This window comes from Anser anser, assembly GCF_964211835.1.
Source record: "Anser anser genome assembly, chromosome: 1".
Classification (NCBI taxonomy): domain Eukaryota; kingdom Metazoa; phylum Chordata; class Aves; order Anseriformes; family Anatidae; genus Anser; species Anser anser.
Genome location: NC_139720.1, coordinates 5,976,905 through 6,001,925, shown reverse-complemented (window position 1 = coordinate 6,001,925; position 25,021 = coordinate 5,976,905). Strand labels below are relative to the sequence as shown.

The 25,021-nt window shown below is 41.8% G+C and overlaps 1 protein-coding gene across 5 annotated transcripts in view; it reads right to left on the bottom strand.

Moving 5' to 3' along the window:
• The window catches only part of CELF2 (CUGBP Elav-like family member 2), a 568,240-nt gene that overhangs the window by 367,919 nt on the left and 175,300 nt on the right, over positions 1 to 25,021 (bottom strand). For 3 of the 5 annotated variants that reach the window (XM_083819754.1, XM_083819752.1, XM_083819756.1), the window contains exon 1: positions 7,521 to 7,837. The exons of 1 other annotated variant lie outside the window; for it this stretch is intronic. In XM_083819754.1, the coding sequence (XP_083675880.1) occupies positions 7,521 to 7,573 (53 nt within the window). In that variant the 5' untranslated portion in view covers positions 7,574 to 7,837. Of the gene's footprint in view, positions 1 to 7,520; positions 7,838 to 25,021 lie in introns of those variants that run through there. One more of the 5 variants, XM_083819747.1, reaches the window with a different exon arrangement.

The following is a 25,021-nucleotide window of genomic DNA, read 5'->3' as shown; positions in this document are numbered from 1 at the left end:
AAAATCTAGCACAACAAGACAGATTTTTCCAATAATCTGAAATATACACATTCAATGAAAGAGAAACGGTACAATTACGAGAATCACTGGAGCCTCCCAATATTACTTTGTTTAGAAAATCTTCACTTTAAAAATAAAAAAATAAATAAAAATGAGTACCTGCTGATCAACAGGAGTCCAGTAAGAACAATGGTCTGCTAACATCAGCTAGGGACCAATTCAAGAACAAGTGCCCCAGAATGAATTGTCAGAACAAACTCTGTGCACAAGGGCTGCGTGAAGTTTCTCAGATGAAGAATAAAAATAATAATAAAAATAATAAAAAGCCTCTTCTGCTGAGAAATTGGGAAACACACACAATCAAGGAAAAATAATCTGAGAAAGTTACATATTAACACAATTTGTGTGAAGTTTTTTTTTTTAAACAAATTTAGCGTGTAATCATTAGAAGCATGTTAAGAGGTTGGATGCTAACATTTAGGTTACACTAAAAATTTTTTTTAGTGCCAGAAAACATCCTTCAGAAGTAGTTGAGCTCCTGAAGTCAAAACATCTTCCTTGGGAGACACTGATACACATCAGACAGCATCCACAGGGAACAGTTAGAGAAGTTTCCTTACAGACAAGAAAATCTGATCTTTCTTAGGTCAAGCAAGAAACAAACAAACAAAATCTCCTGGATCTTGATGCAGGGACCCAGCAAGGGAGACTGCAAATCTCCCTAGTTTCTGCCTGTTCTGGTCCATAGTTGGTACAGCGCCTCATGATTAGCCATGGGTGCAGGAGATCCTTAACAGACCTCTCCTCAACAGACCAAAGCCCATTATTTAGACAATGCTGTAATAACTGCTAAAGAGGTTCACTGCTGTGATTACACCTGACGTGGACATAGAAGACAGTGGGGTATGCTACCAAACACTGGGAAAGTGCCATGTGATCTGTGTACCTCTGAACAAAGGTGATGAACCACAGGTGTATAAAAGTGCATTTACACTGGAGAAGAGTGGGGGGAAAAAAAAAAAGAGAGAAAAAAAGAAAAATTAAGGAGAGAAAAGAATGAATCTGTGAAAACTTATTTACCTGTGTAGCAGTGAGAGCAGAAAAAAAGCAGTTCTGCAGAGAAGGAGCCACATATCAAAGAAGAGATGAAACTTCGGGTGGGGGCAGGCACATTAATAAAGCAGAACAGCAACTGAGCTTACAAATTGTTATAAAGGGTTACTGGAACAAAAGTGTTTAAAAAAAGTAAATAAAACAACAAAACTAATTTGTCATTGGGTGAACCTCAGACAGAGCATTCAGTTCTGGTTTCCAGACTTCAGCCAGCTTCAGCCTAGCAATTTATTGGAAAAATAAAAAGCTGGTGCACGGAGGAAATTTGTGTGACTGTGAAGCTGCCTTGTGAAGGCAGAAATACTGAGAAAAGGGTTTTAGTAAGTGAGCATGAAATTACTTGCTCTCAAAAGAGTTAAGTTCTAGTTTCATTTAAGAAAATAATGTTTTATGAAGGCAGGCACTAAAGAGCCCAGCCCAAGAGCGATCCCTCATTGCTGTAGGCTCTCTATGGACAGAACTGTACGTCTCTAGAGCCACAAAAAAAAATATAGATAAGACAGGTATTAATAACTCCATTTTACTGGTGGGAACTGAGGCACACAGAGATTAAGTAACTCATCCAAACTGACTCAGAGTCTAGGAAAGCTTGAAATTACAGCCTTATCTCTCAAAGCACAATCTAACATCTCCACTGTCCTTTGCGATCTACAGGTGATTTCCTCCTTATTTTAGTTCCACTGAATGCAGAACCAGACAAGCTTAAAATGTGCAATGGGTTAGTTGTAAATGACTTACGGAGACCTGCACGTTAGAACTCTCATTGACTTGTGAGGTGAAGATGATGAAATGGTAGATGGAAGTCGATACGACTAAGTAATGTATGTAGGAAAGGAGCATCCTGCTTTTATCTGCATCCTGCAAAACGTACATCCTTGTAACCGTGTGTCACTAATCACCAGGCAGGAATTTAATTTTGCAGTACAATAGATGCAGAAAAAACATGACCTCCCCACCCTCCAGAGAAATAAACCTGAACTCAGCATCTCAAGGTCCTGCTTGTTTTGACTTGGACCAGATGGACCCAGAAGTCCCTTCCAACCTCAGCCATGTCAGGATTCTGTGAAAACACTTCAAGAAGCTACCATGTGTCCCAAAACATAGAAGCAAGACAAATTTACACTTATAAAAGAGCCCTTCCAACACATTGCTTTGTTAATGTAGATGCAACCAGTGGGTCAAGCTGCAAAATTTCTTTGCTTCAAGTTGTCATGGGTTCAAAGTTAAAAATGCAAAACCAGTGAGATAAATTCACGGAGGAATCATTCATCAAGAAAAGTCATCACTGCTGGCATAGGAAGTCCCTGAACTGCAAATTACTGGTGGCTGGGAGAATACAACTGCACACTTGGCATCCTACACTCTCGCTAAGCACCTGCATTACTGGCATGGTAATTTTATATTGCATGTGTTAGGGGTTAGGGCAATTTAAACAGTTAGGCAAAGGAATACAGAGGCAGTGATAAGTAAACCTCTTTGTGAAAGAACATTCATTTGAATTGGATGGTTAAATCCTCCGTGAAGCACCTGGAAGATTTAACAACTCATGTCCAAATGAACAAGATGTAATGAGCTTGTATACAGGCTTGATATGAAAAGTGGATTGTTTTTAGTAAAACAGTGGAGAATAACCTCTTATTGAAAAGAGCAATATTGAATTTTAATCAAGGGAAAAATAAAGATGAAAGAATAAATCAGCACAGGCTTAGAGAAGGACTAGATGACTTTCTCAGCCATCAACAATAAATGCTGAAGTGTGCTACATCTTAATCTGCTATTTTCTGTTATTTTTACTTTTTCAATCACCCCATATATGATGCCTTTCTACAAAGACGAAGAAAAAAATAGAAAACCAAACCAAGAAAAACTGCCAGTATTGTCCTCTGCAAAGTGCAGAGAAAGCACGGATACCAGAGATGAAAAAGTGATTAAAACCACATACTTCGATATAGCTGGCTCTCATTTTTTATCCCACTATTACTGAAGAGTTGCACATTCAAACTGAAAGCAGGGGAATCCCAACTACATTTTGCTGGTCATATTTTATATATTAGAGCTTAGTCACAATTTGCATCCTCCTGGTGATTCTCATCCATGTAATAACTTGGGACTTACCTGACCCTCACTAACATCCCTTTCAGTGCTATCTCGTACATGACCTATATTTGCAGAGCGGTTAGCTGGAAAACTATTTCTTAAATATGTTTTTAGTTATGACGAGATCCACACGCCCTCTTTTTGCGCCTTTTTTTTTTTAAGCAAGCATATTGTGGCAATTATGGAGCAATTAGTATTCTCCATTGACATCCAAAATTCCATTATCTGTATTTCGTGGTGGTGACGGAGTCCAGCATTATGTCCCTGGGCCAAACCTTCGGGGCTCTTTTGGTTTTGTTTCTGAGGAGTGGGTGGAGACAATATTGTTCAGGTCCTCAGAGTAAAGCATATGTGAAACCATTTTTCCCCCTTTCTGAACAGCAGTTTGGTGCTGGGGGGGGCATGTACTAAACCAGTTTGCTCCAGTACTGAATACAACCGAGGATGCCTTACCGTATCTCAAGTTTTGCTGAGCTGGAAAGCCAGGAGCCGAAGCAGTAATAGGATTTGCAATGCTACAGTTCTCTCTGTTTACTGTTCTATGCCAACAATTAAATGTGAGCCATTGCATTTCTGAGCCACTTCTTTGCCATTCTGCAAATCTGAGACATTTCTGCCCTCTTTTCCAAGTTTGAACCCCGTGAAGCCATTTAACCCACCTTAATTCACAAATAATCAGAGGAGGGGGGTGTTGGATAAGGACTTTTTACCCCAACTAGCTTATAATACCAACACAACAAGGCTGAAATTACACGTCCTGCACTGACTTCCTAAGCATGGAAGGCACTTCTGTCCTTTTGGGGTGGTGTGTGTGGTGGGGAATGGCATTTTGGAGAGAAATTTTGAATTAGTACATCCATCCTACACAGGACACGTTCCCAACTTCATTAGCCGAGCTATATATTCCTGCTCAGTAGGACTTGTGAAATTTAGGTCATCTGCATGCAGAGCAGTACAGCAAGACTTTGCTGCTTCACAGGCTTTAACTTCTCCACTCATTTGAGTGAAAACTTTTACTTTTTGGATTTCACTATGAGGTTGAGAAGTCAAGTTAAAAACTATCCCCCGTCAGTCCCCTCACCCCCAGCAATGAGCCATAGAAAGGTCACATACTTCTTCAGGGAGGAATGCAAATGGGTGCAAGGTCTTCCCTGTGTAGGTAACTCATGATTTATGGCACTGTAGTTAGTCTTGTTGGAGCCAAATTAAGGGATAGAAGCAACAGAGGAGACATGGCCTTGAGGGATTTTCTTTTTGTGCTTCTCCTTGCCAGGTTACTGCTCTACTCTAGCTGCTGTTGAGGTTCATAGCACAGGCGCTGGCTTCTGAAGCAGCAACCAAAGCCATCCCTGTCACATATGAGGATAAAAAACATGCCACAGAAGTACAGGGAGGATTTGGGACAGGGGTTAGAACAGCTGTTCTCTGTCTCTCCTGTGCCCTCAGGGGGCTAGATCCCACCTTCTGTAACCCTTCAGAGCCAGGTAAATGGGGTTTTTGTGTCCATGGAGGGCTGGTGAGCACAGACCATTTGTTGGTATGGCTCTGAAGTGTCTCAAAAAGGCCTGAAGTTTTGCCAGCCTCTCCTGACTCCAACAGACACCACTTATTCTGGTTACACTACAGAGAGTGACAAGGCATCTATGAGGGAAGATCCGGCAGAAGTGTGTTAATGTCAAAGCATAGGTGTTATGCTGGGAGCTTATTTGAAAAGAAACACGAGGGGAAAAAAAAAAAAAATCTGAGCTCTCAAGAGATTTACTTTCCAATAACTTTAATATTCAGATCACTGAGAAGAAACCCAGTGAAAAAAATATTTTCTGAAGTGGGTTTTGTTGTTTTGCTCTGTACATTAACTGGCGTTCAGAGGCCCTAACGTGAATCCAGTGGGTGCCAAGACTTTCTGGAAAGTATTGTACCTCTTACCATCCTACCCCAGACAGAAACAACAGAAGAGGGAGGCCTGATGTAATATTATATACACACCATGCAACCATTTATTTGTTTTAATACCTCTGCCAGCTCTCCCAGTAAAATTATTTTACCCCCAGCCACGAGATCTGCCTTCCAGCTAAGCAGGTCTCAAATTGTGAGTGAGTCACAGAATAAATTACAGGGGGTGCACAAGACAAACAAAACGGGGAATTTGCCACCATGGGATACTACTCTCAAGCTGATTGCAGCATTTGCTGCTGCATTTCATTTGGATCTTACGGAATTACTTCATGTCACCTGAGCGGAACACACCTTTACTTTCTTGTAAAGAAGCTAAAATTTATAAGGAAAAGTAGAATTGGCTTTACAATTTAATAAATCACAAGCCACGAGCTGCATGTTGACTTCCAACTAATTTATTTTTTTAAACTATCACTATCATTTTACTTATACTGAATAGTGCCTCTTCCCACCTTTTAACACTCTGCATCCTGCAGCTGATCCGTACAGAGTTGCTGCTGCAATCATGCACAGTAACTACATAAAGAAGTGTCCAGTAAATCAATTTAATCACATCCCTGACCTACCCTGTGTCTGTAAAGCTCTAATCTCCAGGTTCACACATAAAGTTAGGAAATTTCTGTCATGCTGTAGGAAAGAGCACCAGGGAGATATTTCTGGTACAGTCATATAAACATGTCATTTTTCTAAGAAAACAGAATTCTTTGAGAGGGCAACAGTCTCTCCTCAAATCATCTCAACTTTCAAGTCCTCCATGTCATCGCTCCACTCAGCAAAAACCTGGTATCACCTGACTAGATCGGCAGAGGAATCAGAAGTTGTCTCAGAATGGGATAAACTTCACAAAGAATTCCTAGAATAGCTTTTTCTGGCGCACACATGCAGCAGACGACACATATGGCGCTCTGCAAAAGCACTTCCCTGGCATTCGCTCGGGATGACTCACAGGAGTCACTCCAGCTCAGATCACCCTAATATGACCACCCTTCCCTGATGACACTCAGACCGCTGAGCCTGCAGCACGCTAGCCTCTATGCTGAAGTTTAGGAAGTCAAACAGAATCTAGTCACCATAAGCTGACGGTCCTAAGTGACTTAACAACAACAAAAAATAAAAATAAAATTTAAAAAAAAAATCAAGAACTAAACTTGCAGTAAAACTGCTTTAGCCAATTCTCACACCACAGACAAGCATTAAGGATTTTAGTCCACATTGCTATGCACAGGCTCTGTGAAGATGAAATTTCAACTTATGAGAAAAGAAAGTTCAGCACTCTGCAAGTATGAGGAAAAAAACTCATAATGTAAGTAGACTTTATGGTTTGACTTTTGAGGGGTTGTTTTTCAGCTCATGACACATTAAGCTATTAAAAATGTTGCTGCAAGAAGCTCACATATACTTTAACATTTTATATATTATAAAAAACAACAAAACAATTCACACACCTCTTCAAAATCCTTGCAATTATTCGCTTAAAAAAAAAAAACACTTTATTAGGCGCAGCTTCATGTTTTGTGTAACAGTTGAGGGAAATAAGCTTTATATTTAACTAATTTTATAATTTAACCAACTACATTCACCACAGATGTTTCCAATGTTTCAGTGAAGTTTCTGTAAACCATCTGCAAACTTTTTACATGTCGAGATTCTCAACAGGCAAAGCCATGCAATTAGAACAGCATAAAACACAGACATTTGACACTGTAGAGTTTTCGTATCTTCAGCAGGCAATAACAGTGGGTTCCCCCCCTTTCCTCCCCTCCCCTTATCATTTTTAGCATTTCAAGTTACTGTTCTTCACTGTTCAAAGAATAAATAGTAGTACTGAAGGGAAAAATCAGTAACAACTTTTCAGTATCAAATACATGCCTTAAAGGGACAACAAATTGGAAGTTTCAAACCCAAAATGAAACGAGCACTTTTTAAAAAATTTTGATTTTTATACCCCCACAAGCCTGGTCTCCCCAACTTTCACGCTGGTTTTTGCTCCCCTAAAGTTTCCCACCCATTCCCCTGCAAAGTACAGCGAGGAAAGCAGAGAGTTAATCCTGCAGTTTCAACTGGTGCGAGCCTTTACTATTAACTTGAATTTACAGAGCAATCTTGAAAAAAAAAAAAAAAAGTCCACACTTCCTCACTGCACTGTAACACCGAGAAGTATATTTTTAAAATCTCCCTCGGGTCTCTCTAAACATCTGCTTAAAGGTTTGCTGTATCTTAAAAGGGCTCTAATTACCAGAAACTCCTCTCTTACTTAAGCCCAGGGCTCACATTTCGATTATAACTCAAGCTCCAGTTAATTTAGGACTAAACCAAAAAACGCCTGTACCAAACAGAAGAAAACATAGGCCTACCTTAAAACTTTCCAGCCTTTCAGAGGATCCAAGTCAGAGATTATAGACACCATTGTATTAATAATAACAATAAAAATAATAATAATAATAAAAAAAAAGAAAACGGCAGGGCAGCCTAACCACAAAAGCAGCAAGTACTCTACTCAGTGTGGGAATGACAACAAACCCAGCACAGCTCTTCCTCCTTCTCAAGCTGATAAGCACTTGTCCCAGCTTCTCTCCACCCCCAAAATCAATCTTGTGCTATATTGCTTCACAGTCCCAGTTTCATTTCTCCACCACTACCTTTTAAAGCCCTTGTAATCTGCTCCAACTGATCAAATGTGACCTTTTTGTAGCCCACTTTATTCCAAGCACAGCCCTCAGTTAAATCTCTCTTTATTAACACCGTCCTTCTTGGCTTTCTTTTGGAACAAACACAGCTCAAGCTTGAAGCCTCCAGTCTTTGCCAGCAATCATTTACAGATTACTGCAAGCTGCAGTCTTCTCCTTTTGGGTATTTCTTCCACCTCTGAGGTTTGCTTTTATATTATTTTCTGGAAGTTGCTGGGGGTCTCCCTTTCCCCATTCTGTGCAGGTTGGAGTTTGACACTTTTAAAGGAGGGACTTTCGAATTGCAACTCCTCTCCCACCCTTCCCTCCTCCCCTTGACTTCACCCCAATCTATACACACCCCCTTTCCCCCGCCTCCCGAAAAAGCAGTTCACAACCCTATGAATACAGCATCATCTTTCCCTCCCTCTCTCTCTCTGTCTTTCAAATCTAATAGACTTGATGGATTTGTAAGCTGAAGCTGTGACTGAAAGCAGTCTAATTTACAGCAAGAGTGCTATTATGGTAGAATAATAAAAAGCCTAATAACGCAAAGACAGATATAACCTTAGGATGTTTGAAAGAGAAGGTGTCTATAAAATTCCATTAAATCCATTTCTTCTTTTTGTTGCTACTTAAAAAATAAATAGTAAAGCACCCTCCAGATCACCATAGTGATCTGAAAAGTTGTGTAACTGCTCTGCTAGTGTCTGTTTATTTAGAAAAATCTACATGATTGGCTTCTTTTGTGTTATTATAACAGTTTTTGACATTGATTTCCCTGCTTTTGAATATTTCTCTTCTGCATTTTTCCCTCTAAATATTTTCCATTCATCCTGTGAATGACTGCATCCTCTCCTTGAGCTCGACTAATTTTGTGGGATTTCTGGAAATTCCTAAATTAAAATTCAAGAAAAAAAAAAAAAGGGCAAAACAGTGTCTTACAAAGTGTTCAGTCAGAACCAAACTACCCCAAACGACAGATACTTCCACTTTGCTATTTATAGCACAGGCATATGCTCCTAGTTCCTCCCTGCCATAGGTTCTTCTTTTTTTTTTTAATCAAAACAAAACAAAACAAAACAACAACAACAACAAAAAAACAGAAGTAAAAAGCAGCCCTTGTATGTTAAAACGAAGCAGTGATATGATGGTCACACAAAAATCTGGTAGTGTGTGACATCACACACTCAGGGAAACATAACAAAGTGCATAACAAAACATAATAAGCTTTGGAGACTGCATTAAGTCTCCCACCACCATCTCCTTTTGGTGTGCTAGAACTTGCGCTGTGCTTTCAGGGCTCCCTTTGCTGCTGTATGCTGGTTTTGGCAGCCTGAACCTCCTCTTGCTGGTCTCCCCACGGCACAAAGGCAGCACAGAAAGTGACACTCCTCCAAAATGCCTTGTGACCATTTTGTCTGCCAGGCAGTAGCCAGGAGATAGTGGTTAGATAGAAATCATTTTAAACTACTTAGAAAATGCCTCCTTTTGTTCAGAAGTCAATGCATCAACGGCCCTTTCTTTAGGAGGAACGTGCATTGAGTCCCCTCCTGCCTCTTTTCCTCTGGTGAAGTCCCTTGCTAAGCATATGAGACCATATCAGCAGATTGATTTAGCAAGTGAGGTCCCAGGTTCAGACATACAGATTTTATATCCTCCCCTGGGCAACAGCTTTGCTGTGTCTTGGAGGAGCGTGATAAGGATAAGGACATCAGGGACTGCTGATGGAGAGATTGCAGGTACAGATCTGGGGGTGGGAGGGTGGAGGAGAGTTTACAGATGCTCCACCTCTCTCTTAACAGCAGTTTGGCACAAGGTGATTTGGTCCACTTCAAGGATAAACCTTTCAACACTATGGGGCCATATATTTATTTACCTACAGCAGGCGGGTTAGATGTTTGCCATGGAAAGTGAAATTCAGTTGCCACTTGTCATATATTTCTTTGAGGAACTGCTGAAACCTTCATTTTCAGCTTGGGAAACAATTAAAACAGATTTCCCAGTGTTTCCTCCTTTCTTCCCAAAGTTTGTAAGCCATCATTACACAGGTTAACCCTTACTTGAGGCTGTGGAGGATGTAACTGGTTATAGTACCTTGCCTCTTCTCCTTCTTCAATGCCTTTCACAGAATCACAGAATTGTAGGGGTTGGAAGGGACCTTGAGAGATCATCAAGTCCAACAAACTTTCTTTCCCATTTGGTTGTTTTAGGGCCATGTATTTTCCCATATACACTTGTTATTGAATGTTTTCTGTCAATGACCAGGCACCAGGCTCAAAGTAGCAAAGTCTCCAAGCAGTCTACAAACAAACAAACAAACAACAACAACAAAAAAAATTCCCTGTTCTATCACGTCCCTTTGGGAAGTTTGGTTTGGGTCCTTGTCGCGTCTTATCTGGTTGCTGTTGCACATCAAGATGAGATGGGAGCAATGGTGTTCTACCTTTATATGCACTTAGGGATACAATGGTTTCAGTTTCTGTACTGGAGTAGGTGTGAGCTGCAAGGGTAAGAGGCCTTTACATCAAGGTTGGATGATTCTACACCCATAGCCTTCAAGGAGTAGACATGAGGTGAGACACAAGTTAGAGGACCACAGTTTCTCCTTGTGTAGGTGGAAAAAAGGCCAAGGGAAACATCTTGTCCCCTGTCACACTCTTCAGGCCAGTGCCAAACCTGTCCAGAACTCCACTGAGATGCAATGTTTCTTATCCTGTTCACCCAGAAACTCAAAGAACTATCTCCACTTCAAGAATTTTCTCTCTAACAAACATATCTTATACTTTCCATTTTCTTACCTTTCACTGACATCCCACAGAAAACCCTTCATTATTTTCTTCCAATGTATCTCTATGAAAACAATAAATTAGGGATAAAGATTCTTATTGCTTTACCATTTGCAATTATTTATGGTTATTTTTATTGTTTTCAACTTAAATTTTTCATCCTTGGAAGGAAGGCCATGTCTCCATTTTGCTGGACCTGGCTGGCATTTTGCCAGACTTTCTACAACATTGAAGAAAGCAACCATAAGCTTTCTAAAAATAAAACTAGAAGATTAAGTTTAGCACAGAGAAACTTGTGTCAGGCAATGGATTTTCCAAAACAGCCTCACGTATTTCATAGAGCATGTAGCTATAGTAGGAGAAAACAAATAAAACAGAAACAGAAACTCACTCTAAAATTATTTTAACTCTTGTGCTTGGATTGCAGTACTCCCTCCCATCTTTTAGCTAAATGTTTTTTCTGTTGTGGTTAAGGACTTTGTCTTCAAAACTTTTATTTTATTCTTTAAGTGAAGAAATTTCCTGTGATCTTTAGCTTGTTTGCCAAGAAACAGGCAGCACATCTGTGAAATATTACTTAGGCAAATTTTTTACAGTTAGCCAGAAGGCAACAGCTCTGAAAATTTCCTCTACCTGCTGAAATCCAGCCTATTGTATAACTTAGGTCTTTCATGCCATAACAAGTCCCACCAGTGAGAGTTTTGCAGTTCTCGGTTTATATGATAAAGTACAAGCTTTTCAAGATCTTGAGTCATGTTAAAGTAAATATATGTATACTTTTGAAAATGGTATTCGTATATACACGCACATACACAAAGGGATATCTAAGCAATGTCATCACCCTTAGTTTAGACAGCTGTGGAGCCAAAAAAGTTCCAGATCAGCCAGCTACAAACATTTGAAGGTCAAGTACAGGACAAAGCATTTAAAAAAGCATGAGCAATGATGGCTACTGAGCATTAGAAAGATGCTTTTATGTCACGAGATTTCTTTTTTAGCTGTTTCTTTATTACAAACTTATTGGGCTGAGGACTTCATAGAGTAGGGCAGGAAAATAAACCAAGTGTAGTAAGCAGTTTAGGCTGGTTATTTAATCCTCTTTCAAGGGTGTTATCTCATTCAAAAATATTTTAGGAGCCAAGGAAGGTCTGCCAAAGCACAACTTTTTGGTCAAGATACCCAACAGTCGGGTTATCAGGAAATAATAGGGAACTAAATAACTGCTAACATCTTCCCAACACATATTTTCCATTGCTCATCATCTCATCTCCATTGCTCTTTCATAAAAAGCAATATTACATTATTTGAAAGAAACACTGGTCTTGTACCAGGAAAACCTCACTGTCCCTGGGGAGGCTGTTGTTAAACAAAAGCTTATCTTTTAAAGAGTGGCCTCAAACTTCAGGGCTGCTGTTCTGGACTGATAAAGGCTCTTCTCCAGACTGTCTCATGCTGTCCGTCTCGCCAGCACTGCCACCCCCCTGCCTCTCCTCCCAGCGCCTAATGCCTGGCCTTTTAAGCAATGTAGTGACTAATTGAAAATGCATTCCAGTGCTTTACAAGCAGCTTTTCCTTTCCTGCTGACCAGCCAAATGTTTTAAAGTTGCCAAGATGTTGTTTAAACTTGGTAACTCAGGCACTTGTTCATGGCCTGGATGTGTGAAAAAATCTGTCTGAATTTAATAATTCTGTTGGAAAGAAAAAAAAAAAAAGTCCCACTGCTAGAACCGGTATGAGTAAATCCAAGTATTACAAATCTTTAAAGCGAGTCTATTCTCCCCTGGTGAAATACATGATCTGGGAGACAAGAAATTGTAAGTCTTAAGTTTAAGAAATGCACAAAGTCATGCACCAGTGCTTGAACACAACCAGAGAAAAAGCAGTTACAAGCAGGCATAAATCCAAATGACAATTGCCCTTTGGGAAAGAGTACTGTAACCGAAACACCCCGGAGACAGTCAGTAATCGCTGATTCACAGCCAGTCAATGGCCAGAGTCTGGGATTCAGGGCATCTTATCACACAGAGCAACTTAGAAGTTGGCTTCCTCCAGCAGCTGCAGAGATTTAAGGGGTTTGTTTCTTTGCTGAACAGCAGGCTTGATTGTACAAAGCCTGCGCTTTAACAGTTAATCATTAATCTTAAATTACATAAATGTGTCTCATACTTATCGACTTCTCACTTTTACAAAGTCTACAGAGACAAACTTTCCAGAGATTTTTTTTTTTTATATGGATTGTGATTTTAATGGATTTTCAAGTACTTTCAGGTTTTGCTCATGACAAGTACTACAATAAAAAGCCTTATGAACAAAGATGTGTTTTGTGCTTATTCACCCAGCAGAAAATGACTATTACGGCATACTTTATTATGGGAGAAATGCTTTCCAGCCTCTCTGAAAAGACAGCCTTCCCCAAACTCCCGTCATCCTAATTGTTTTTAAGGTGTTTGTAGTTTACTTTAAACAGTATATGAGCCAAACATTTATGTCCTGTGCTAAATTTCTCTTTATTGGCTAGCAGGAGAGTTTCTTCATTCTGCAGATTCATAGGCAGAGCAAGAACACTTCTGTAGTCCAAGGCAGGGGTTGCCCTTCCTAACCCAAAGGAAAGAATGAAAGAAAAGAAAAGATCCTTGTACTTGCCAGACATTTTCAAAAAGAGCTACTTGCACACCCCAATCTGCTCCTTTCATTCCATTCGGGGGAGTCATGGGTCAAATTTGGTACAGAGGAAAATAGCAGCCGTTAACCCTTCTGGTACCACAGTAGCCTGAAATGGCAAAGCTGACATTGTCTCTCTATTCATTTCCATTCTTTTGGTGTCAGGTCATACAGTGAGCAGCACCAAGAGGTAATTATGAATCCTTGTCAAAAGGTTATTGTTCAGGCTGCCTCCATAACACAGTCCAGAAAATAAAAACTTCGGTAATGACCTTAATAAGCGCTTTGTTATGAAGGCCATGTTTTCACATGGACCACAGCTGCATTTACACAGACTGAATTCCATCTCATGCAGCGTTGAAGTATAAATCTCAGAATAATTTAATTATGCCGAATGCATACTGTAAAATGTTTAGGGGAGGATTTCCAAAGACAAAAAGGACAACTAGTGCTCCCATATCCATGTATTTTGAATAGACTCTTTAAACATTTACCTCTCGTTTTCTATCCATTGCAGGAGTCCAGAGAAAAGGAAAGTTATTGGTAAGGGACTAGATGGAGATATTTAGCTAATTCCACTTAGTCTTCCTGACACTGAGAAAACTATTTTTTTTACATGTGTCCTACTTTCCCATCTGGGAGGGACAGATACCACCCTAGCAATTCACAGAGCAGAACATTAGGAACTTAGTAGAAGACAGAAAAATTGGCAGCTTTATGAAATTCCCTCCTTTCCAAGATTGTTTCAAGTCTAAATCAGCTGAAATACTAGTTCGTCATTCAGTGTAAAAGAACATGATCTGTTGAGACAGATGGTTTCTACTACCTCAAAAATTTAAGAGTTGCTGTAGCTAAGCTAGAAACCACTGAAGCTTTAAATAATGGTCACCTATACCATAGCCTTTACAAATAAAAAATACTTTCAAAGCTCCTAAGTCCTAGAGGGAAATAAGTGGAAAATAATGAAAGGGAATAATGATGAAATTAAGAAAATGTTAAAATAAATCTTTCATTTTTGAAATTTCATCCTTATGAAATGACAGTCAGGCATGTAATTTTGAAAGTACCAACCACAAACTCCTACCTTGTACGTAGAGCTTCTATCCTTTAAACAGAGAAGGGGGTGGGGGGTGGGGGAGGGGGAGGGGGAAGCGAGGGAGAGGGGACATCCCCAGTGATTGTATGCTTTGTTATTGACCTAAAGATGGTGACATGCAAGTAGGGAAAGAGAAAATGCTTTAGATGCCTGAGCAATCACATGCATATTTCATATGAAGGCATGGAAGAGCATCCTTTTTGCCTGTGTATGAACTGCATCAGCTCAGGCTGAGATTGTATCTGATGTTGGCCAGGATTCAAGATTTTCTGGATTCACTAGAGATGACACAGTTTCATCTTCCCTTCCTATTACAAAAGCAGAGAGATAGGTCAAAAAGGGAAAGACCACTTTTTGTCATAACAGCTGTCAGGAGATTTTTCTCTGCACAAAAACTAATTAAATGTCCTGAGTCTGGGCATGTAACTCTAATGGAGCTTTTGCATAAAGATGTTTATCTGTGTGCATACATACAAGCATCTACGAATCCATGTACAGGTGTGTCATATACCCACACAGAGCACCGTGGAGCACACTAAAATAATCTTTTGCTTTCCCTACGAAAAATACTCAACATGCTATCCTTGTGAAAGCAGTGCAAGAGAGAGTTTCATAGCAGTGTTATTTCATCACTAGAGGGTTGGAATTAAATTCAGGTCTAAAATGCAATTTATCCATTAAAAAAGTTACTAGAAAGTTATTTTCCTAATGAAGAGGTAAACAGAGAAAGCTCTCCTCTTCTCTCCTCTCCTCTCTTCTCCTCTCCTCTCTCTTCTCCAATTATTTTCTCTTATCACATAAAAAAATATATATGGAAAAAAAGTACTATGTTTTTTTTTTCTTTCTATTTCTGAAGACTTCACTTTTTAAATAACGTGTCACATAAATGCTCATTCATTCCCATGCTGACTATTCCATTACTCCCTTAATCTCTTCATGCAAGTTTTATATCTTCAAAGCATTAATAACTAGGGTAGCCCAAATTAAATCATTTATATGTACAGCCCATATTCACACATGTAGTTTGTTTACAAAATATCCTTTTCTTCTGTTCAAAAATATTCAAAATCTCATGTCACATTTTTCTTTCTGACCTCATCTTCAGAAGTCACGGTAGTGATTTTTCTACTAGACAAGATCTGGGCTGTGATTCCAATAAAGACAAGCACTGGTTCCCATGTTGAAAATAAAGCATTTTTATTACTTTTTAAACCTCAGGCATAAACATTCATTTCTTCATCTGAAAAAATCCAACCAATAAAGACTACAAAAACAGTTAGATTAACAGAAACAACTTTCTAGAATGCTACACTGCCCTCTAGATAGTGGATGTCTTGAAAATTGCATTTTTTATGGTTTGGCACATAGAGAAAAAAGGAAAATATCCTTGTATTCTCATCTGGCAATTGGTATAGCCTCAGCAAACCAGTACTTCCCTGGAAGTTGCAGGAACTAAACATGGATGAGGTCCCAATGCCTGTGTCGGGCAGCTCTTGGGGTTCCCTTGGGAAATTCACATCACAGGTTCCTGGTGTGTCAGGCCAGAAGATAGCAGTGGATCATCATGTACAGTTCCTTAGATTTCACTGTTTCCCTATCTGACAGAACTTGAAGAGGACCAAATTGCAAATCATGTTCATCTGTTCCACATCAGTCAGGAAGATAGTCTCCATCTGAGATCAGGAGATCTGAGATACTGCTGTTTTTCATAACAATTTGTTCAAATACTTTGTATTTATTTGTTTTGCAGCTTGTCTATAAATGACAAATTCTAGCTGTTGCTAATTATTCCTTATCCAGTAGTTTGAAACAGCTTTTGAGGAGTCAGTATTTTCCTCTTGCAGAAACTGGTACCTAGACACTTTCCAGGCTACTTTCAGATTCTGAAAACTTTTTTTTTTTTTTCTTTTTGATATCAGATTCTTAGAAAGTAAAGATTAATTGAACTAATCATGAACAGACCTAATTTTTCTGTGGAATGTTGGTTTTTTTTTAGTCTCCAATGGAATATTTATTTGGCTCCAGAAATGAAAAAAAGGTTGAAATCTTCCCAAACAGACTGAATTCTGTATTGCTAACTTAAAGAAAATGTTCTTTACTATTTGATATATTTTTTTCTCACTCAGAGGATGTTTCCAGACAACCCTATTTTCAAAATCAGATGCTGCATCTAAAATTCATGTTAGTTTTATGATGTCAGTAGTGGGTTCAGGCTTCACGTTGACATTATTGATGACAAAACTGAGCCTAATACATCTTCAAAAATGCAATCTTCCAGCTGAGGCCTGCTTTGAGATGTTAATTGGCCTGTGCTCAATCCATTAAATTGTGTTTTGCTGGTAATGAAGAGTCATAATCTTCCCTAGATTGCCAAGGCGCACGAACAGTAGAACCTAGGAGTACCAAAGCTGTGTTGTTATTTTTTCCTTGTAGTTTCATAAAAGAACGAAATGGATATTTTTGATGGAATTCCTGGTTTTCATGAATTACATTAATCAAAGTTTTTTCAGCCAAATGTTCTGTATCTTTTTTGTATTTTCCCTTTGATGACAGATTTAGAAGCCTGTGGGTATGTGGGGCAGCACACCTGCCCTTCCTGAATCCAAATAACATTAACATGACCACAGTCTGGTAAACAATATCTCCCTTTCAGTGCAGATTAACTTGGTCTACACATTTAAAATGATCTATTCCTCTGAGATGTTTCTAGCAACCTTATTTTTTAGTACATTTGAAACAAATGTCATCCTTAGATGATATGAGCAGATTATCCTTCTACGTTTCAAATATAGAATCTATGTATTTATCACCTATGGGCTAGAAAAAACTATTGTCCACCTCTATCTTTTCTGAACTGCCATTAGTGACTTTAGTTATTAATGACCTATACCAGGAGTTTACATCCAGATGGTACTAATAACACTGTTGGTCTGGAAAGTGCTTTAAAAGAGTGCTCAGCCCAGCACACACGAGTGATGCCATTTTATATCCCCACCCGTATGTGCCGAAAGTTTGCCAGCTCTTGCTGAAGCGAATTCCTCCTTCCCAGTTCCCATCTGGCTGCTCTCCCCAGCTGTCAGAGGTCAGAACCATTTTAGTGAAACCACCTGAACTGATATGTGTGTCACAGTTCAATCTCATGTCTGACCAAAACTTCGCCACTTGCTGAGGTGATCATCTCCGGGGCAGACACGTTCTGCAGCGGAGCGGGGGATTGAGACAGGCAGGGCTTTTTTCTAGCATCGAGGCCACTCGAAGCAGCCGAGGGAGCTGCCAGGACCCGGCAGCCCTCGCGAGGGAGGCTGACGAGGCGTAGGCAGAGCCAGCAGTGCCCCCTCCCCGGCCGTTCAAAAGCAGCCCCAAGGGAGTGCGAGCGACCAGGAGTGCGGCGACCAGGGCGGGCAAACGGGGTGTGGCGCGTCAGAAGGGCATGGCGTGTCAGAAGGACATGGCGTGTCAGAAGGACATGGCGTGTCAGAAGGGCATGGCGTGTCAGAAGGACATGGCGTGTCATAAGGGCATGGCGCGTCAGAAGGGCATGGCGCGTCAGAAGGGCATGGCGTGTCAGAAGGACATGGCGTGTCAGAAGGGCATGGCGTGTCAGAAGGGCATGGCGTGTCAGAAGGGCATGGCGTGTCAGAAGGGCATGGCACGGCAGTTTGCGCAGGCAGCTCGTGCAGGCAGGGCGAGCAGGGAGGGCCCCTCGCCGCTCTTTTGCTGCGGTCTTTCCCTTCGGTACTTGTAACCTGCTTGCGAGCAACCTGGCCGTGGTATCAACCAGGCAGAAAACCATGGCCTCTGCATCTCTTGCGGCCTCTCCAGCCGCAGTCACCGATGTGGCTACTCAGACGGAGGGCTCGGGGAAGCACACTGCCGTCCAGGTCTTGGGCTGCAGCGTGTGCCCGAGTCTTCCGTTGGTATCCGACAGCAGCAGCGAGGGTTATGCCTGTGCGAGGTGTGCCCAGATTGAAGAGCTGCTCAGCCAGGTAGTGGAGCTTCGGGAGGAGGTGAGCAGGCTCAGGAGCATCAGGGAGTCAGAGAGGGAAATTGACTGGTGGAGGTGTACTCTACCCTCTCTGACACAGATTCACGAGCCTGCCACAGCACAGGTGTCTCCTGCTATGCAGAAGACAAAAGTTCTCTCATCCCACCAGGCAGTAGGAGGAGACCTAGGCCAAGGGGAGGAATGGAGGCAGGTTCCTGTTCGGGGTGGTAGGTGAGCCCTGTCCCTGCCCACCTCACCTTCCCGTCTACTGTTATAACAGGTATGAGGGTCTAGAACACAACAGTCAGTCAGAACAACGAAGTAGACGAAAGCCCATCCCAGTTGGAGAGAATGCCTAAGGCAAGGCAACCTACCCCCCACATTGCTACATCATCTGTCAAAAAAGAAAGAAGGGTTATTGTCATGGGGGACTCCCTTTAGAAAAGGGACAGAGGGCCTGATATGCTGACCAGACCCAACCAGCAGGAAAGTCTGTTGCTTCCCTGGGTCTCAGGTGAGAGACTTTGCTAAGAAAGTCAAGCGCCTGGTATGGCCCACTGACTACTACCTGCTACTGGTCTTTCAGGCTGGTAATGATGAGGTAGCAATGAGAAGTCCGAGGGCGATCAAAAGGGAATTTAGGACTTTGGGGAGACTAAAAGGATCAGGGGCACAGGCTGTGTTTACCTCTGTCCTTCTGATAGGGGGGATTGATGCTGACAAGCAGACTCATCACATTAACATGTGGCTTCGGGACTGGTGCAGCCGGCAGAACTTTGGGTTTTTTGATCATGGGAAGGTCTACGCGACACCGGGCCTGCTGGCATCACATGGGATGCGCCTCTCTCAGAGAGGGGTGAGGATTTTTGCTCAGGAGTTGGCAGGGCTGATAGATAGGGCTTTAAACTAGAGTCAAAGGGGGAAGGGGATAAAACCAGGCACGCCGGTGATGAGCTAAGGGATGGTGCGCTAGAATCAGAGGGACTGTGTGCTAGTGAGGCCCTTTGGTCAGCTACACAAGGTGCTGCGTGTAGGGAGGCGCATTTGAAGTGCTTCTACACAAATGCATGCAGTATGAGGAATAAAATAGATGAGCTAGAAATCTTAGCCCAGTCCCACAGCTACGACATCATCGGCATAAGCGAAACCTAGCGGGATGAGTCCTGTGGCTGGTGTGTTGCAATAGATGGTTACAGGCCCTTCAGGAGGGACAGGCAGGGTAGGCGAGGTGGCGGGGTGGTGATATATGTGAAGCATGGGCTGGACTGTGTGGAACTTCAAGTTGGCGATGGCAAAGTTGAGATTAGGGTAAGGATTAAGGGATGAACAACTAAAGGGGATGTCGTTGTGGGAATCTATGATGCCTCGAGATCAACTCCCCTTGTCCTTATGGGAGATTTCAACTTGCCAGACGTCAACTGGGATCACCACACGGCTGACATGAGCAAGTCCAGGAGGTTCATAAAGCACCTAGATGATAACTTCTTGGTGCAGGTGCTAAGGGAACCAACTAGGAAAGGTGCCCTCCTAGATCTGTTGCTGGAGAACAGAGAGGGTCTTGTGGGAGACGTGGCAATTGGTGGCTGTCTCAGTCATACTGACCATGAAGTGGTTGAGTTTAGAATTTATGGTGACAGAAGGAAAACTGCCACCAAAACTTCAGCCCTGGATATGGGGAAAGGAGACTTCAGGCTGCTCAGGGAACTAGTCAGCAAGGTCCCCTGGGAAACTGCTTTTGAAGGCATTGGTGTCCATCAGTGCTGGTCAATCTTTAAGTACTGCCTCCTAAAAGCACAAGATCAGGTGATTCCAAAATACCAGAAGTCAGGCAGGCGGGGCAGAAGGCCGGCCTGGCTGACCAGGGATCTTCTACTGGAGCTTAGGCGAAAAAAGGAAGTGTACGGCTGCTGGAAGGAGGGTCAGGCGATGAGGAAGGAATACAGGGATGCTGCTCATGTTTGTAGGGAGAAAATTCACGTGGCCAAAGCCCAACTAGAGTTGAAGCTGGCCATGACTGTGAGAGGCAATAAAAAAGTTTTTTTAGATATGTGAACAGAAAAAGGAGAACTAAAGAAAACATAGGTCCACTACTTGATGGGGAAGGTCTCACAGACAATGACATAGGCAAAGCAGAGACATTTAATGCCTTCTTCGCTTCTGTCTTCAACACTGAAGATGGGCTTTGGGACCCAGGGTGCCCTGAGCTGGAGGACCATGACGGTGGGAATGACAAACTCGCAACCGACCCTGAACGTGTGCGGGATTTGCTGCTCCACCTGGATCCATACAAGTCCATAGGTCCGGATGGAATTCATCCCAGGGTGCTTAAAGAGCTGGATGACGTCATTGCAAGACCTCTCTCAATTATTTTTCAACAATCTTGGGAATCTGGAGAGGTCCCAGTGGACTGGAAGCTGGGAAATGTTGTGCCAATTTTCAAGAAGGGTAAGAAAGAAGACCCTAGCAATTACAGGCCTGTCAGTCTCACGTCAGTGCCTGGTAAAATTATGGAGAAGGTGATCCTTGAAGTTATTGAAGCACACCTGGGGTACAATGCAGTCATTGGTCCCAGCCAACATGGGTTCATGAGGGGTAGGTTCTGCCTAACAAATTTGATTTCCTTTTATGATAAGATCACCCATCTAGTCGATTAAGGGAAACCAGCTGATGTGATTTTTTTGACACACTTCAGCAAAGTTTTTGACACGGTTTCCCGTAGGATCCTACTGGACAAAATGTCCAGCATACAACTTAACAAAAACATCATACGATGGGTGAGCAATTGGCTGACGGGCAGGGCTCAAAGGGTTGTGGTAAATGGGGCCACATCTGGCTGGCGGATGGTCACTAGTGGGGTCCCCCAAGGCTCCATTTTAGGGCCAGTCCTCTTCCATGTTTTTATAAATGATTTGGATGTAGGACTAGAAGGTGTTTTGAGCAAATTTGCCAATGACACCAAACTTGGAGGAGCTGTGGACTCGGATGAGGGTGGAAAGGCCTTGCAGAGAGATCTGGACAGACTGGAGAGCTGGGCGATCACCAACCACATGAGGTTTAACAAAAGCACGTGCCGGGTCCTGCACCTGGGATGGGGCAACCCTGGCTGTACGTACAGACTGGGCGACGAGACGCTGGAGAGCAGCCCTGCAGAGAGGGATCTGGGGGCTGTGGTTGACAGCAAGTTGAATATGAGCCAGCAGTGTGCCCTGGCAGCCAGGAGGGCCAACCGTATCCTGGGGTGCATCAAGCACGGCATTGCTAGTCGGTTGAGGGAAGTGATTGTCCCGCTCTACTCTGCGCTGGTGCGGCCTCACCTCGAGTACTGTGTGCAGTTCTGGGCACCACAGTACAACAAGGACATTAAACTGTTGGAGAGTGTCCAGAGGAGGGCAACGAAGATGGTGAAGGGCCTAGAGGGGAAGACATATGAGGAGCGGCTGAGGTCACTGGGCCTGTTCAGCCTGGAGAAGAGGAGGCTGAGGGGGGACTTCATTGCGGTCTACAGCTTCCTCAGGAGGGGGAGTGGAGGGGCAAGCGCCGACCTATTCTCCTTAATCAGCAGTGATAGGACCCGCGGCCATGGTGTCAAGCTGAGGCAGGGGAGGTTTAGGCTGGACATCAGGAAGAGGTTCTTCACCGAGAGGGTGGTTGCACCCTGGAACAGGCTCCCCAGTGAAGCAGTCACTGCACCAAGCCTGTCTGAATTTAAGAAGCAATTGGACTATGCACTTAGTCACATGGTCTAAACTTTTGGGTAGACCTGTGTGATGCCAGGAGTTGGACTTGATGATCCTTACGGGTCCCTTCCAACTCAGGATATTCTATGATTCTATGATTCTGTTATGGAAATCTGTCTTGACCTGGGCAGAAAGACAGCTTTTGGATACCCAGAATTAAAAAGCTAGACTTAAGCATTAATATACTACATTTTTAATTTAATTTTATTTTAGTTTATTATTTATTTTATTTTATTTTATTTTATTTTATTTTATTTTATTTATTTTATTTTATTTTATTTTATTTTTATTTTTATTTTTATTTTATTTTATTTTTTAATTTCTGCTCCAGAAACTGCTGTAAAACCTGGCACAGAACTGGAGAAATAGTAGCTGCAACTTCATCGGCCTTTGAATTTGGCAGAAAGGAGAGCTTTACCAAGATCAATGAAGTGTTGAGGATCATGATTTATTCTGGAGCTCGGCTCAGGGGAGGAGAAAAGGGAAGGTGCTCTAGCCTCTGCAAGCACTGCTTGTGGATTTATTGGGAGCTATCATCTAGAGATGAGAGATGAAATTCAGTGTGTATGGATACTCTTTGAAAGACTGCCAAAGGCTTTAGAAATAAGAACATAAATTGAAGGTGAACAAAACTGCAACTGAAACTATCTTCAGTAAATATAATTAAGAAAATAACCTAGTGAATGAAAAATGCATTGGATTTTTAGAAATTATATCATTTTCAATAATTCAAGAAAAGGGCTCCTACAGGCAGGAATTCCCAAATTAAAGAGTGATATAAGAACCACTTTCAAGTAAATGGTCTGTCCCAGAGCCAAACTGTTACTGCCTTACCAGCAACAGTACCAGTACGTGGCAATAAATGTTCAGAGTCCCCTGAGCTATAGCACTGCTGTTTTCTCCTGGCACACCTTCAGTTTCTTCCACTTGTTTGGAGTCCTGACAGGCACCCTCTGCCATGCTTTTAGCTTCTCTATGAAAATCTTATGTATTTTATATCTTTTCATCATCTAATTCTCTCTCTCTCTCTTTCTTCTTTTTTCATTGCTATACTTCTACATATCTATAATTGCTGTCCATACCACTGAAATGGCATAAGCTTTTAGCCAAAGGTGTCCTCTTTCCTGACAGTGGAACGTTGATAATCTAATAAACTGTTAAAAAAGAACTTTCTATTTTCCAATCAGTTTCATTCATGATTTTTCTCTTTTGGAAAGTTTTCTCTTTTAAAGCACCAGTATGAGTGTGATTAGCAGGGATGTATTCAGTTTGCCGCACTGAATGTAATCATGTCATGATCATTCCTCCTTAGGCAACCGGTAGCTTCCAGTCTAGTGACAAATTCATCTTTATCCAACATAATGAAGTCCAAACCAGACTTTGTTTGCATTGAGCACAATATTGTTATGTTTGAAACTACTTTCTTTTAAAAAACAAACAAACAGAGAAACGGTCATTGATATTTTGCTACCAACTACACAGATACAGTAATGTCTCTGGAATTGAAGTCTCCACCACACCACATTTCTTCTTCACACATTACTGATCGGTGCTTATGGAATAATGCATCTGGTTCTAAGGTTAGATTCGTGTCTTTCGTTTGAAATAATTGAGTGGAGCTGCCTTTATAGCACTGTTAGTTCTATCATTGATTGGTGTGTCCTTTCAGTCCCGCTAAAACAGATTCAAACAGTGGTTACAGTACAGAGCAGTGCCTCTTCTATGATCCCTATGGTCCATGATCCTGTGCACAGAACTCCACAGTCCCTGACCCTGGGAAACTCCTACCTATCCATTAATTCCACAAATTATGTCCATTTCAAGAACTCTCTCTAGAAAGAGTATTTTGTGTTTTACATAGATTGATTTTTTCAGGCTCTTCTTTTTGAGCAACCTGGTGTGACCTGGCTTTGAGCAGGAGGTGTGACTAGAGAGCTCCTACTAGAGAGCTTTCCAACTTCAGTCAAGTATGATCCTAAAATATATTCCTTTCCATTCACTTTTTTTTTTTCAATACGCCATTTATAAATTGCTTATTAGTAGAGATATTATGCCTGATTATTCAAATCAACAGTTTTTCAGCAAGATAACTGTATCAGTTTTTTTCTACCTAAATTCCTAATTTCCTTTGATTTTAATTCACAGATCTAGCACTCACAAGTGAAAAATAAGACAATGTATATATTTCACATTAATTGATGCACAGGTTCATTTTTTTATCATTAATTTTCAATTTGGACTGTGTGGCCTTCATAATACCATACTACACAAACTAGTTTAAGCCCTCTTGGCTGCTCCATCAACTATTCAACTGAAAAGTTAGTATTGTGCTGTATGGCTTATCAGCTGAGGGTCAGGCTGTGCTAAGCACAGACAGCTTTCAGCCAGCCTGGAGCACAGGTACGGCCATTCGGGAATGCGGTGAGACCGACCTCCCATATGTCTCAGTCAGTTTGTGGCTTCCACAGTTCTAGAAAACTGGCATTTCTCCAACAACAACAGCAACAAAAAAAACCACTAAAGTTTCTGCTGTACTTTTGCTGTAGCCAGCCAGAGCCCCCTCAATGTGCTCTGCTTTTCACTCTCCAGCTTGCCTTATGAAATAGGGCTAACAGGGGGGCAACATCTGCTCCCCTGCATCCTTCTCAGGATCAAGGAGCAAGAGGTGGTGATGGGATTATAGAAAAAAACCAGTTGTGTAAGGCACGTGTTGTGCTCTTCTGAGGATTGTACAACAGCTGAGGCCTGGGGATCTGAGGGGATGAGTCATTTAAGCCAGACACAGACTTTCCCCCACCACCTCCCCACCTCACATGAAAGGGAAGAGGGTCGGAGCCAGACCATCTGGACAGCTCTGTGGGAGCGGAGGCCTGCAGAGAGGATTGGGCCGCCCGCAATGGCTAGCAGAAAACAAAGCAAAA